General features: G+C 37.7%; 1 protein-coding gene across 5 annotated transcripts in view; it reads left to right on the top strand.

Annotated features, from left to right (window-relative positions):
* LOC104865215 (vesicle-associated membrane protein 712-like) overlaps positions 1–3,901 on the top strand; it is a 42,410-nt gene extending 38,509 nt beyond the window's left edge. For 3 of the 5 annotated variants that reach the window (XM_010628650.2, XM_010628656.2, XM_010628624.2), the window contains 2 exons: positions 1,921–1,986; positions 3,762–3,851. In XM_010628650.2, the coding sequence (XP_010626952.1) occupies positions 1,921–1,986; positions 3,762–3,836 (141 nt within the window). In that variant the 3' untranslated portion in view covers positions 3,837–3,851. Of the gene's footprint in view, positions 1–1,920; positions 2,079–3,761 lie in introns of all 5 variants that reach the window. The other 2 variants (XM_010628632.2, XM_010628642.2) reach the window with 2 other exon arrangements.
* The last annotated feature ends 7,378 nt before the right edge of the window (positions 3,902–11,279 follow it).

The following is an 11,279-nucleotide window of genomic DNA, read 5'->3' as shown; positions in this document are numbered from 1 at the left end:
GGGAATTTGGAAAAGGAAGTCTAGAAGACTATGAGATAAATTACTTTCCATGGTTGGAAACAGAAAAATCAAAAAATATATATGTTTTCTTGAAAGGCAGAGGAAACAAACTTCAAGAGAAAACAAAAAGCTTAATGAGATTCACTCTACAAGTATTTATGGAACTCCACTGTATCAGCCACTTCCTGGTCACTGGGATGCAATACCTGACACACACAACTTAAAGGTGCGGATTACTTTGGCTCACAGTTTCTGTCTATGATCAGCTGGCTCCAAGGCAGAAACAGCACAGTGGAGGGATGGTGCAGAGGAAAGCTGCGTACTCCACTCTGTACTCTGGGGCAGGCAGAAAGCTGGGAGAGAGGGAGGAGCCATGGGCAAGAATACACCCTTCCAGTGACACACCTCCTCTAACCAGGCCCCACCCCTGCAGCCCATAAAACTATAGGCCACTGATGAGATTGCACCCCACGATCCAAAGTCCCTCAGAAACCCCTCTACTGGACACGGAGTTTGGGGAAACCATAACACACATTGTATGTAGAGGTTCTAGGCCCAGCCCTGGACCTCTGAGCATCTTGGATAGGTATCTATTGGGGAGAGGGGGGAGGTCCTATGTACTGGAGGATTTTAGCAGCATCCCTAGCTTCTCTCCACTCAATGCTGGTAGCACTCCCTCCCTCCAGTTGCGACAATCAAAAAAGTCTCCAAATATTGCCACATGTCTGCTGGAGGAAAAAAATAGACTCCCAGTTGTGAATCGCTCTCCCTTCTAAGTAACAGAGATTCAGCAAAAGACACAACAGACCAAATGAACAAATGAGCAAAAACCCTGAAAGTCATTACCTCTGAGAAAAAATGTCAGGGGTAGGAAAGAGTAGCACAAGGGAAGAGACTTGTTCTTACTCATAAGTCCTGTAGAATTCTGACTTTTCAAACTATACAGGTATGAATAAAAAGGAAAGCAAACCATCTAAGAGAAGATAAAGTCAATTTATACATTAATTAAAATATTTTAACCAGGCAATGTACAATCCTGCAATTCTAGATTTGAATTCCAGCTCCCAACACCTACTAGCTACGAAACCTTACAGTAATTTAACCCTTCCCAAGCCTCATTTTCTTCAACATTAAAACAGAAATATTCATCAGATCATTATGAGCCATGCATGTTATTATTCAGATACATGCCTTTTATATAATACCTGCATCTAAAGAACCGAGTAAATTCTAACATCCTGAGAAGTACATGCAGGCACCTAGCTTCCATGTGCCAGGTCCTTGGGAATAACTGACAGGGCTTGGAATGTATAAACCTGGGCTCCTATAACTCATCATACATGAGAATTGCCAGACTGTCTGAGAAAAGCACTGTAATCATGAACTCTGACTCTTGGAAAGTCATCATATATACTGAAAGAAGCTGATCTGACAAATGAAGAAAGGTAATTGAAATATATTTCAAACAGTTTCACTTCCTATTCAGGTGGCAGTCAGCAGAAGTCCATAAAAGCAGCAAGTGATGATTTATTGATATAATGGCTACATGGGAAGCAAGTGGATAAATGATAAATAATACACAGAATAGATTTTGAATATAAAGAATTTAAATTTTGCATGGTCTTGTTTCCTTCTCCCAATGCTCTTGAATTATTTTAACATTTTTTGTTAACAACCGGTGCTCAAAGAATTAGTAACTTGTTCAAGATCACAAAGTTAATAAAAGTGCAGCTGAACACAGGCACCTGGAACCTTGGTGCCTATCTTTATAAAAGCTATTGTATCCTATGAAGACTTTTTTGGAATTGGTCAAAATCAAACTACGTCTCTCAATTCAGATTAAGTTTCCCTAAGTATGAGTATGCCTATTAATCCAGAATGGGAAGAAAACATTAAATTTTTGTGTGTGTTTGATTTCAGGACAAGGAATTCCAAAAAACAACAGAGATTCCTAGGAGGATATGGTGGAAATACTTCAAAAAGATTGTAATTATCACCATGGCAATTCTCCTTTCAATTATTATCATTCTTTTAGGTGTAAATGTAATACCACTCTGACCTTCATCCATCCCCAACAGGTACCAATAAATCACTGCATGTGATAATAGATTTCTGTAGCCAACAATCGGGAAGTCATTTCCTAGTGGTAGAGGATTAAAGTAAAAGTAGATTAGAGTATTTCTCTATCCCTTGACTCGTCTCTGTACCTTTTCCATCTCTTTAATACCATTTGTTCTTTGCCAGTTTTACTACTTCCCAACCTCACTTCCCCTAAGATGAAGCTCCACTCTCAGCTATGCCAAACCATCTGCGTCTCTTAGCCCGTGCCCATTCCTGCACCTATGAAGAGCTCATCGTCACTGAAGAGTCGTGGGCATGTCTCCCACACAGTTAATGTTGTTAACTATTAATAGGAAAAGATGATGGCATTAACACCATTAATTAAGCACCTACAATCATCTCACTGAACCAGAAGTTAACTTGAACTTAAAATACCCTTACAAACATGGTAATTTTAAGTATAGTCCAGAAATACACATTCACTTTTTCTACATACTGTTTCACTTTAAATGAAAATTGAAGCTATTGAGTTTTATATGGAGGCATACCCTTGTAAAAGAATCAAAAACCCACTGAGCCTCATCATTTGTCATAAATCACAGTACTCTATTTTACTTATCATCCTAACAGCCTTTGTCATTTTTTTAAATATACCTCATCCAGGAACAAAGATTTCTAGTAATTACAGCACCCAGCTTTGCTTTGTAGTTACTAACAAAGTGTCTGTCATGAGTTCTACTTCCCAAGCAGGAACTTGCATTCTGAAGGCAGTTTTTAAAATTATTTAATGTCAAGCATGGTGGCACACATCTGTAATCCCAGCTACTCAGGAGCCTGAGGCAAGAGGATTGCAAGTTCAAGTCCAGTCTGAACAACTTAGCGAGAGATGAGACCATCTCAAAATTAAAAATAAAAAATAGGGCCAAGGATTTAGCTCAGTGGTGCCGCTGCCTGCCTCACAAGTGCAAAGTCCTGTGTTCTATCCCCAGTACCAAAAAAATAATTAATTTTTAAAAATAAAAATAATTAAAAATAAAGTCATGATGGGCCTGGGATTTGACTCAGTGGTTCTGCTGCCTGCTTCTCAAGCACAAGGGCTTGAGTCCGAACCCCGGTACCAAAATAAATAAATAAAGGCATGGGGATATATAGCTCAGTAGTAAAACACCTTAGGTTCCATCTCCAGTATGAAAGAATAAAAATTAGTGATTTGTGGGCAACAGGGGATCCTAATTTCTGTTCACTCACTTTAATTATGGTAATGATCAAATACCAGCATTTTAGATGGCTGCTAAGCTTGGCATTCCTTCAACATAGTATCACCTTTCCAGTCACAAAAATATGTTTAAATAAGTTGAAATGTTAGAAACAGTGGGGTTTCTATAATTTACAACCAGAGAAAAAAGTAAGGGGCTGAACACTGACTCTGATACAATATACTAAGTGTCTCGGGAGATGAGTAGCTCACTGAATTTTAGTGACACTGAGAGGTAAGAACTGTTTAGTATAATGTAAAGCACACAAGTCAGTGGCTGTTTATATAATTATCTTTATTCTGCAGATGACAAAACAGCCAAGTTTAATGGTAAGTTCAAGGTCACATAGCTAGAAATCTGATTTTACTGATTCAAGCGCCCACTGTACTCGACATAGAAGACCCATGTCTAATTTGAGTCTATTGTGTGACCCCTTACTTGTAGATCAGACAAGACAGATCAGCACCCTTCTGTTTGCTGAGAGTTTGGATGGTTGTTTTTAGGGGACAGAGAATTTGAAGAAGAATGTGGGAGAAGGAATTGTCATGTATGTCACTACTATTCTTGAAGCCCTGTAAAGTGTGCCTCCTAATAGCTCTGTAACTTATAATTATATATAAAACATTATTCTGTACCTTGTGAATAATAGTATAATTATTGCTGGAAAACTGTGAACTTAAATCCACCCAATCAGAAGCCAGCCGTGGTGTTGCACGACCTGGAGTCTTAGCACTTGGGAGGCTAACACAGGAGGATTGCAAATACAAGGCTGGCTAACAAGATGCTGTCTTTAAAACAAAAGCAAAAAACATCTAATCTAGCTGCTCATTTTACATATTAGGAAGCAAAAACTCAAAAACCTAAATGAGCCTTTTCAGGTTCCTCTCCATCCATAGGCAGCAGGCTTAATGTACAAGTCATCACCTGGTTCCGGGCAAGCAGTCCCATATAATGCTTGTTTTCCCACACAATCTTAAAGTTTTCAAAATAATTTATAAGCTATTGAAAACTTTCTGGGAAAAGGAAAGGATTTGTTTAGTAAAGTTTCCCTACTATTTGTGCTACAGCTGTCAGAATATACCTTAGCAGAAGCAAATATTATGGGAATCTTAGATTTTTCATGTATTTATATATTTAGGGACCACTACTTAATAACTTAAGCCAAACAGTTCTAAAGCATTAGATTTATTCTAACCTATGACATAAAAGCATTAAAGTTATTCTAACCTACGACATAGATAAAAAAACTTGTTTGAAAAACAGTTTGTATATATGTGTAAGACATGCTGCTAATCCTACCAAAAGCCTACATTTTAGCTGAAGAGGCAAGTGCAACAAAAATGCAATGTTACAACAGTGTGTACAGAAGTGGTGCCCTGTATAGCAGAAGATATGTTCAAGGAAGATGATCAATACGGGTTTGAGACACTAATTCCATAGGTTATAAAGGGGCTTGGATCTGGGTCTTATTGAAAATTATGTCAGTAGGTGAAGGCACTTATTAACTTGTTGAGCACTTACAATGTGTCAATGACCATTGTTTAAGGATGGGGAGTCTTATTTAATCTTTACAACCTCCTTAAGAGGTTCTTTTGCTGTATTCCCATTTTATACATGACAAAACAAAACAAGTTGTCCCTTGCCTGAGTCTCCTGGTTTCTTTTGAAAGAGGAACGGATTGAATAAATTAAGTCACTGCTTGCTGCTGAGGTGCACAGGATGCACTGGGCCCTGTAATCCAGCCTGTCATTCATTTACTCAAATGGCTGGCACCAGACCTCAACCTTTGGTTCTCTTCTGAATACCAAACAATTTTCCAGCTTTCTACTGGATATCCTCTTAGATAACCTTACTTCCAAACTCAGTAAAAAGGGTCACAGCTATCCTGTAATCTAGAACCATCTTAGCCTGCCTTGATGCCTTTTGCTCCTTTCCTATGAATCACAGGATTCATCAAAGCTCCTGATGGTTTCTAAGGAAGCCCAGATCTACAGAAATAAGTAACAGCAGGGAGGAGACCCAAGTGCGCCTAGGAAAGCTCTGAGGAAGGACCCTCAACCCATCATGGCTGATGGCTGTCTCCCCCCTCCATGGGGGATGCACTGTGCTCCTCTTTGCATTGTGGCTTGCACGCACACACAGGCACTTACAATCTAGTACTCTGTCATTTCCACAAAACACAGAAACAAATGTGAACCTTCAGTATGAGAATCACCTAGGGGTTTTAGTAATTCTGTGGCTTCACACCTTCAATTTCTGCTTCACTCTGGGATAGGGTATGTGTGTAATCTCCTGAAGTTGAGAACTGCTAACTAACCTAAGGTCACTTTGCATGCCTATCACTTACTGCTCATAATTTTACAGTTGGAAAAAACTTTGGTTTTTTTGAGACAGTCTATGTAGATCAGGATAGCCTCGAACTCAAGAGATCCTCCTGCCTCAGCCTAGCTAAGTGCTAGGATTACAGGCACATGCCACCATACCCAGCTTTTTAATGTGTTCAGCATCACTGATCAGAGTAGGACTTGAGCTCCATTCACCTAAATAACCCCATTAAATATATTAAGAGAAACTGAAAATCTGCAAAATAGGATTTCCCGTACATTTTAATAAATCTGAAAGGATTACATTAGCTTCTTTTGAAAGTTCATGTTACCCAGTATAGGAACAAGGCCTCTCATTCAACCTCATTATAGAGATGGCAGAACCTAGAATTAGCAAAACCCATTATTTAACTCTGGTCTGATTTTTTTTTGTGGAACACAAAGGCAAATCACAAGCTGGTAACAAGATGTCACTTGTTGGGAAGCAGCCTGTTCAGCACTGCACCACGTCCCAAGGTAACAAGGACCTCTTCTTGGCAGGCCAGCACTGTGTAGCCCACATTCCTTTAAACGTTCTCAACAGACAGGAAAGTAGTCCATGGATAGTGAAACAATAACCTTACATTTTCTGTATTTACATTATCCCTGAGTACAGCATCACTGCTGTTACACATCTAATTCAATTTACCATTTTCTGAAAATTTTGTAGTAAGTCTCCATAAAATGGTAAGAGCCTACTAGCACTTTTAGTGGTCTCACTAGACAGTAAACACAACGGAGGTCAAAGTCAAACACTTAACCACCTCATACAAAATCTTCCAACTCTCAAGATCCTTCCTGTACTTTCTGGTAAGAAACTGGAATTGCCCTACCCGATTCAGTGACTCTTCAACTTGTAAATACAACTTGACAAATTGTACATTTACTTTCAAAAGAAGCCCATCATTTAAAATTCTTGTCATGTTTAAACATTATGGTAGCTGCCTTACCTTCTCAACTAAAAACAAGACCTATGGATTTCAATGTACTCACCCAAAAGAAGTTAAAAAAAGAAAAAAAAAAAAGACAATGCAAAAAATGCATGAGTGCTGTAAGAGTTTAATTATACGACAAAAGCACTACATTATAATTTGAACATATCTTTCAGAAAAGAAAATTTAGTGAAAATTAAAACCCCATGAAAGCCCACTATCAACTTCATATGAAGATCTAGAAGTAGGCTTCTAGAAATAGAAACACTTGGATCCAGTGGAATTTGCATAAGAATGTCTTGTTAATGGTACAGAGAACATCATGTAGTTTAAAATCAAGTCAACCAGGTACTTAAAAAGACGAGCTAACAGGCCTTAATACAAAAAATGGATTGATTAGTGGTAGCATGCTTTATATATCAATAATGGTAGGAGCAATTTACAACAAACTTCTGAGCATTTCAAAATTTTATTTTCTGCCTTAGCTAAATCTCTTAACTACACTATAATAGCCATCTTCCAATTTTTTTGAATAAGGGTTCCACTTTATTGTTTATGGTGATTAACCTCTACGTAATCCAAAGCCATCCATACAACAACAAAAAAAAGCAGTAATTCCTTTTTTCAAGTATTTATTTAAAGCAGTTTCCATGACATGTTAAATGTCACATTTAGATACTGGCATTAACAGATCTCTTTAGGTTTCTTCCAATATTTTTTTTTCTAAAATTTTAAAAGCTAGGAAAATAACCTTGCCTTCAAACTCTACAGTGCAAACAGAATACAATCTGATTACAAAATAAAACACAAATTAATCTTGTAGTCTCTTCCCAACATCAAATTTCCCAATATAACCCCATAACTTCTATTATCAGTTTGACGAAATAGTGCCTACCTGTACTTTATTTGAAGACTTTAAAGAATTCCTCCCATCACAAGTTAAAATAACATATATGGACTGTTGTAACAAGAACACCTGGTTCTTAGGATCCAAGTCTTATGTAGTATCTTACCCCTTCTAAAAGTAGTAGTTTTTTAAGATCTTTTATATGCCCTTAGTAAGAATTCATCCATCCCAAAATTTCTTTCCTTTACAGGGCTTACAGGACCAATCCACTAACATTTAGCAACTACCTCATTGCTTTTCCTAAATTACACTGTCCTCTGGTCCCACATGCTGTACTTTACCTAGTCTTTTGAGAGGTTAGCAAAAAAGGTTACCCTTTTTGAGAGGTTTTAAAGACAGTAAATAACCAGCCCGTCAATATGAAATTAATTTGAATTAACTTACAGTGCAATGAATAAAATCAAGGGCAAATCAAAAGGGGTCTGGGATAAGATAGTAAGGGGAATACATTCTCTGCAGAGAACTTAGTAAGTCAATTTACCATGTTCCCAGTCTCTAGCAACCCCCTCCCCCACTCTTCTTCCACTTGGTACAATTGCTATTGTCTTGTAAACTCAACAGAATGCTAACATTTTTTTCATGCTAAACTTAGCACCCATGATTTAAATGCTTAGTGTAAATTTTATAAAACGTGCCCTACTTCTACACAGGAAGGAAAAGTAAAAGCCAAAAAACCTTATCAAGTAGCATGTTTTACCATCTTAAAGCAATGATTCTTCATAGCTAAGTTCACTCGGGGCATGTGAAATACTGACCAGGCAGCACCTCTAGCAACTTAATTTGATTCTGATGAGGATGCCTTACAAGCCTCTTTGAAATGCCAATCAGGTTATAATCAACCCTTCAGAAAGCTAATTACAGGGTGTACAGACTCAACTTGCACAAATGATTCTCCTACTAGAATTACTTTACCTGTGGAAATTTTTAGGTAAGACTATGCCAAATAATAGCTTGTGGCCAGGATTGAACAAAGATATTCCCTTCTCAAACTTCAAGTAGTTTTTTAAAAATCTTATTTTGTGAAGTTTGGAGTTATCCTTAATGTTAGCACATTGGTAATTTAGGAGACTGCTCCCAAATAAATTTCACTGATATATACCATTACATTTACCTATTGTGTCAATGCAAGTTAAACGGACCCAAGCCAAAGAAATACTTAAATTTCAGGACCAACATATACTGTGAACAATGGGTTCAGTCCTGGCTTCCAGAATCCCTAATATTTCAAAGCCCTATGAAATACTGACAAGAAAAGTATGAGGTGGGTGGACTCCCACCTCCAAGCAGTAAAATCTAAACATAAAGGTTAAACTAGTGATAGAAAGCAAATGCCTAATTGGATGCTAATGTTTTGAGACTACCATCATAAACTGGCACCTGGATAGATGTTCCACACATTAAGGGGACTATAACTCAGGGACAACCAAGTATAATGAAGAAATTGCTGAGTGTGGAAAGAGTTAAAATGTTAAGAAGGCAGTAGAGGGCTGTGGATGTAACTCAGCACAGTGCCTGCCTGGCAAGTGTGAGGAGCCGAGTTCAATCCTCATTACAAAAGAAAAACACAAAAAGATGGCAGTAGACATGTAGTAAGTCAAAAGGTATCAAAATCTGAATTAGAACAACAGACCCACAATGCTCATTACTTGAAAGTGGGAATGGTAGTTCCACCAAGACTAGCAAACTCAGAGTTGAAATCGATGCTATTTAACATCGGTAAATTAAGGCTGATGCTATAGTAAATCAGTGAAGAGCTGGTAAACTTTCTTAGCCAAATAATAGGATACTGAGCTGTTAATGCTTTACCTGTTTCTTCTATCTCCCCAAATCTTTCACAACCATCCAAACACACACAAAATAGCCATAGTAACATCACCCTTCTGAAATCCTATTAAAAATCAAGATCTTTAAAAAGCAGGGAGGGGAGACCTTGTATATTTAAAAAAAAAAAAATCAAGCAGCAGAAGACAGCAACAATATTTTAGACGCTAAAACTGAAATACTCTATGGGCCCTTAAGATATCTCAGAATGTCCCCACAAAACCTCAGCAAAGGCTGAAGAACTGGCAGCCCAACTACCAGCAGAAATATAGGTTAATAGAGCCAAAGAGGGCTGGTTCAATCTGTTAGATCTCCAGATCCTCTCTACTGCCAGACAACTGACTCCACCAACCTGGAGAAACTGATTGGCGGAAGCAGTTGAGAGGGTTCTTTGGATCTAAGATCCTTCAGCCATCTTTCCCCAAAGATGAGAACACTAGCAAGCTGGGTTTTATGCCCTTCAGGCAGGAGTGTGAATACCCCTCATAACCCTAACCAACAGATTAGCTAGTTGTTCCTCAACAAAATCTCAGATCATCCAGCAGACTCCCAAGGTTCACAAGCTCTTCTCCCAGCCACACCAAATATTTGATTGTTTAAAAAAAAAGGTTACATAAGCCAAAGCAACAAGGAAATACGTGAGTAAAGCTCTTAAGTTATCATGAGTAACTTTTAGAGATAATGAAGATATATCTACATAAGATTATTTGTACCAGATTAGGGGTATCTTAAAAATTAAGAGGTAACTGATACTTTAAATCTGTTAAAGGATGAAAGATTAAATTGTACAAATTGGACAAGACACTACAGTGGAAAACAGAACAACAAGATGCCTAAGGTTCATGCCTAGTAATAAGAATTCTAGAGAACTAAGATCGGCATGGCAAATAAGAAAAGCCCACAAAACTTAAGATCCAAAGGGCTGGGGATTTAGCTCAGTGGCACCATGCCTGCCTCAAAAGGGCAAGGGTGAGTTCGATCCCCAGTAACAAAAACAAAAACAAAAACACACTTAAAATCCACTAACTGCTCAACACAATGGAGAAAATAAACCGAGGACAGCCGTGAAATTTCAGAGTACTGGAGATACAAGTAAAAATCCATAATTTCTACTAATTTCATACATAAAGTCAAGATTCAAAGTAATATCAAATTTCTTCACCAAATCTGTCTAGCCATCCTGATAATCTAGTTTGGGTATAGAAGACAGGAAAGCCTCAAATTTTATCTGCTGTAGCAAACCAAGAAAGCATTGGTTCACAATCTAAACTGAGAAGTGAGACCCCCAGAGTGATAGCAAAGCCCAGCTAGTTATTCAAAGGCAACCATTTCAGACTAGACTATAGAAGTCAAAAAGATGAAGCTGATTAATTGCCAAATAGATTTATGTACAAGTGGAAAAATTTACATCTTGTTAGTATGGAGATAAATTAGTGTCTGGAGTTAAGAAAAATACTTATATTCAGGCCAAGAGATGAAACACCTAAAATCGATGCGAGAATAAGAATGCAAATACAACTTAGATATATGGCAACAAAGAGTAAAGCTTTGAGTATTTTCTATACATTGTGTCACTGTTATAACAAGAATCTCCATAATTTAAACATAAAATTACTGTGGTACAACAAATCTAAACATAGCAATGACTGTCATTTTCTTCTAATCCAATTTATCAAATTATGGGGCTTATAAACATCTCAACACCAGCCACAGCACAGCCATTTCTCCTAATCCCATCAGTTTTAAACCCAGTTAGGATTTTACATAAATAAGCATAGTATTACAAAATAAAACCCCAGCCTAACAGTAATTTTTTTCCACTGATCTAGATCAGTTGTCAAAAAAACTTTCTACAAAGATCAAGACGGCATTTTAGCTGTCTGAGTTTGTCCTAACTACTCAGTTCTGCCACAGTAGCACAAAACTTGCCATATACAAC

The sequence above is a fragment of the Fukomys damarensis genome, unplaced genomic scaffold (assembly GCF_012274545.1).
Source record: "Fukomys damarensis isolate Sample0158 unplaced genomic scaffold, DMR_v1.0_HiC HiC_scaffold_32, whole genome shotgun sequence".
Classification (NCBI taxonomy): domain Eukaryota; kingdom Metazoa; phylum Chordata; class Mammalia; order Rodentia; family Bathyergidae; genus Fukomys; species Fukomys damarensis.
This window is presented reverse-complemented; position numbering and strand designations above follow the sequence as displayed.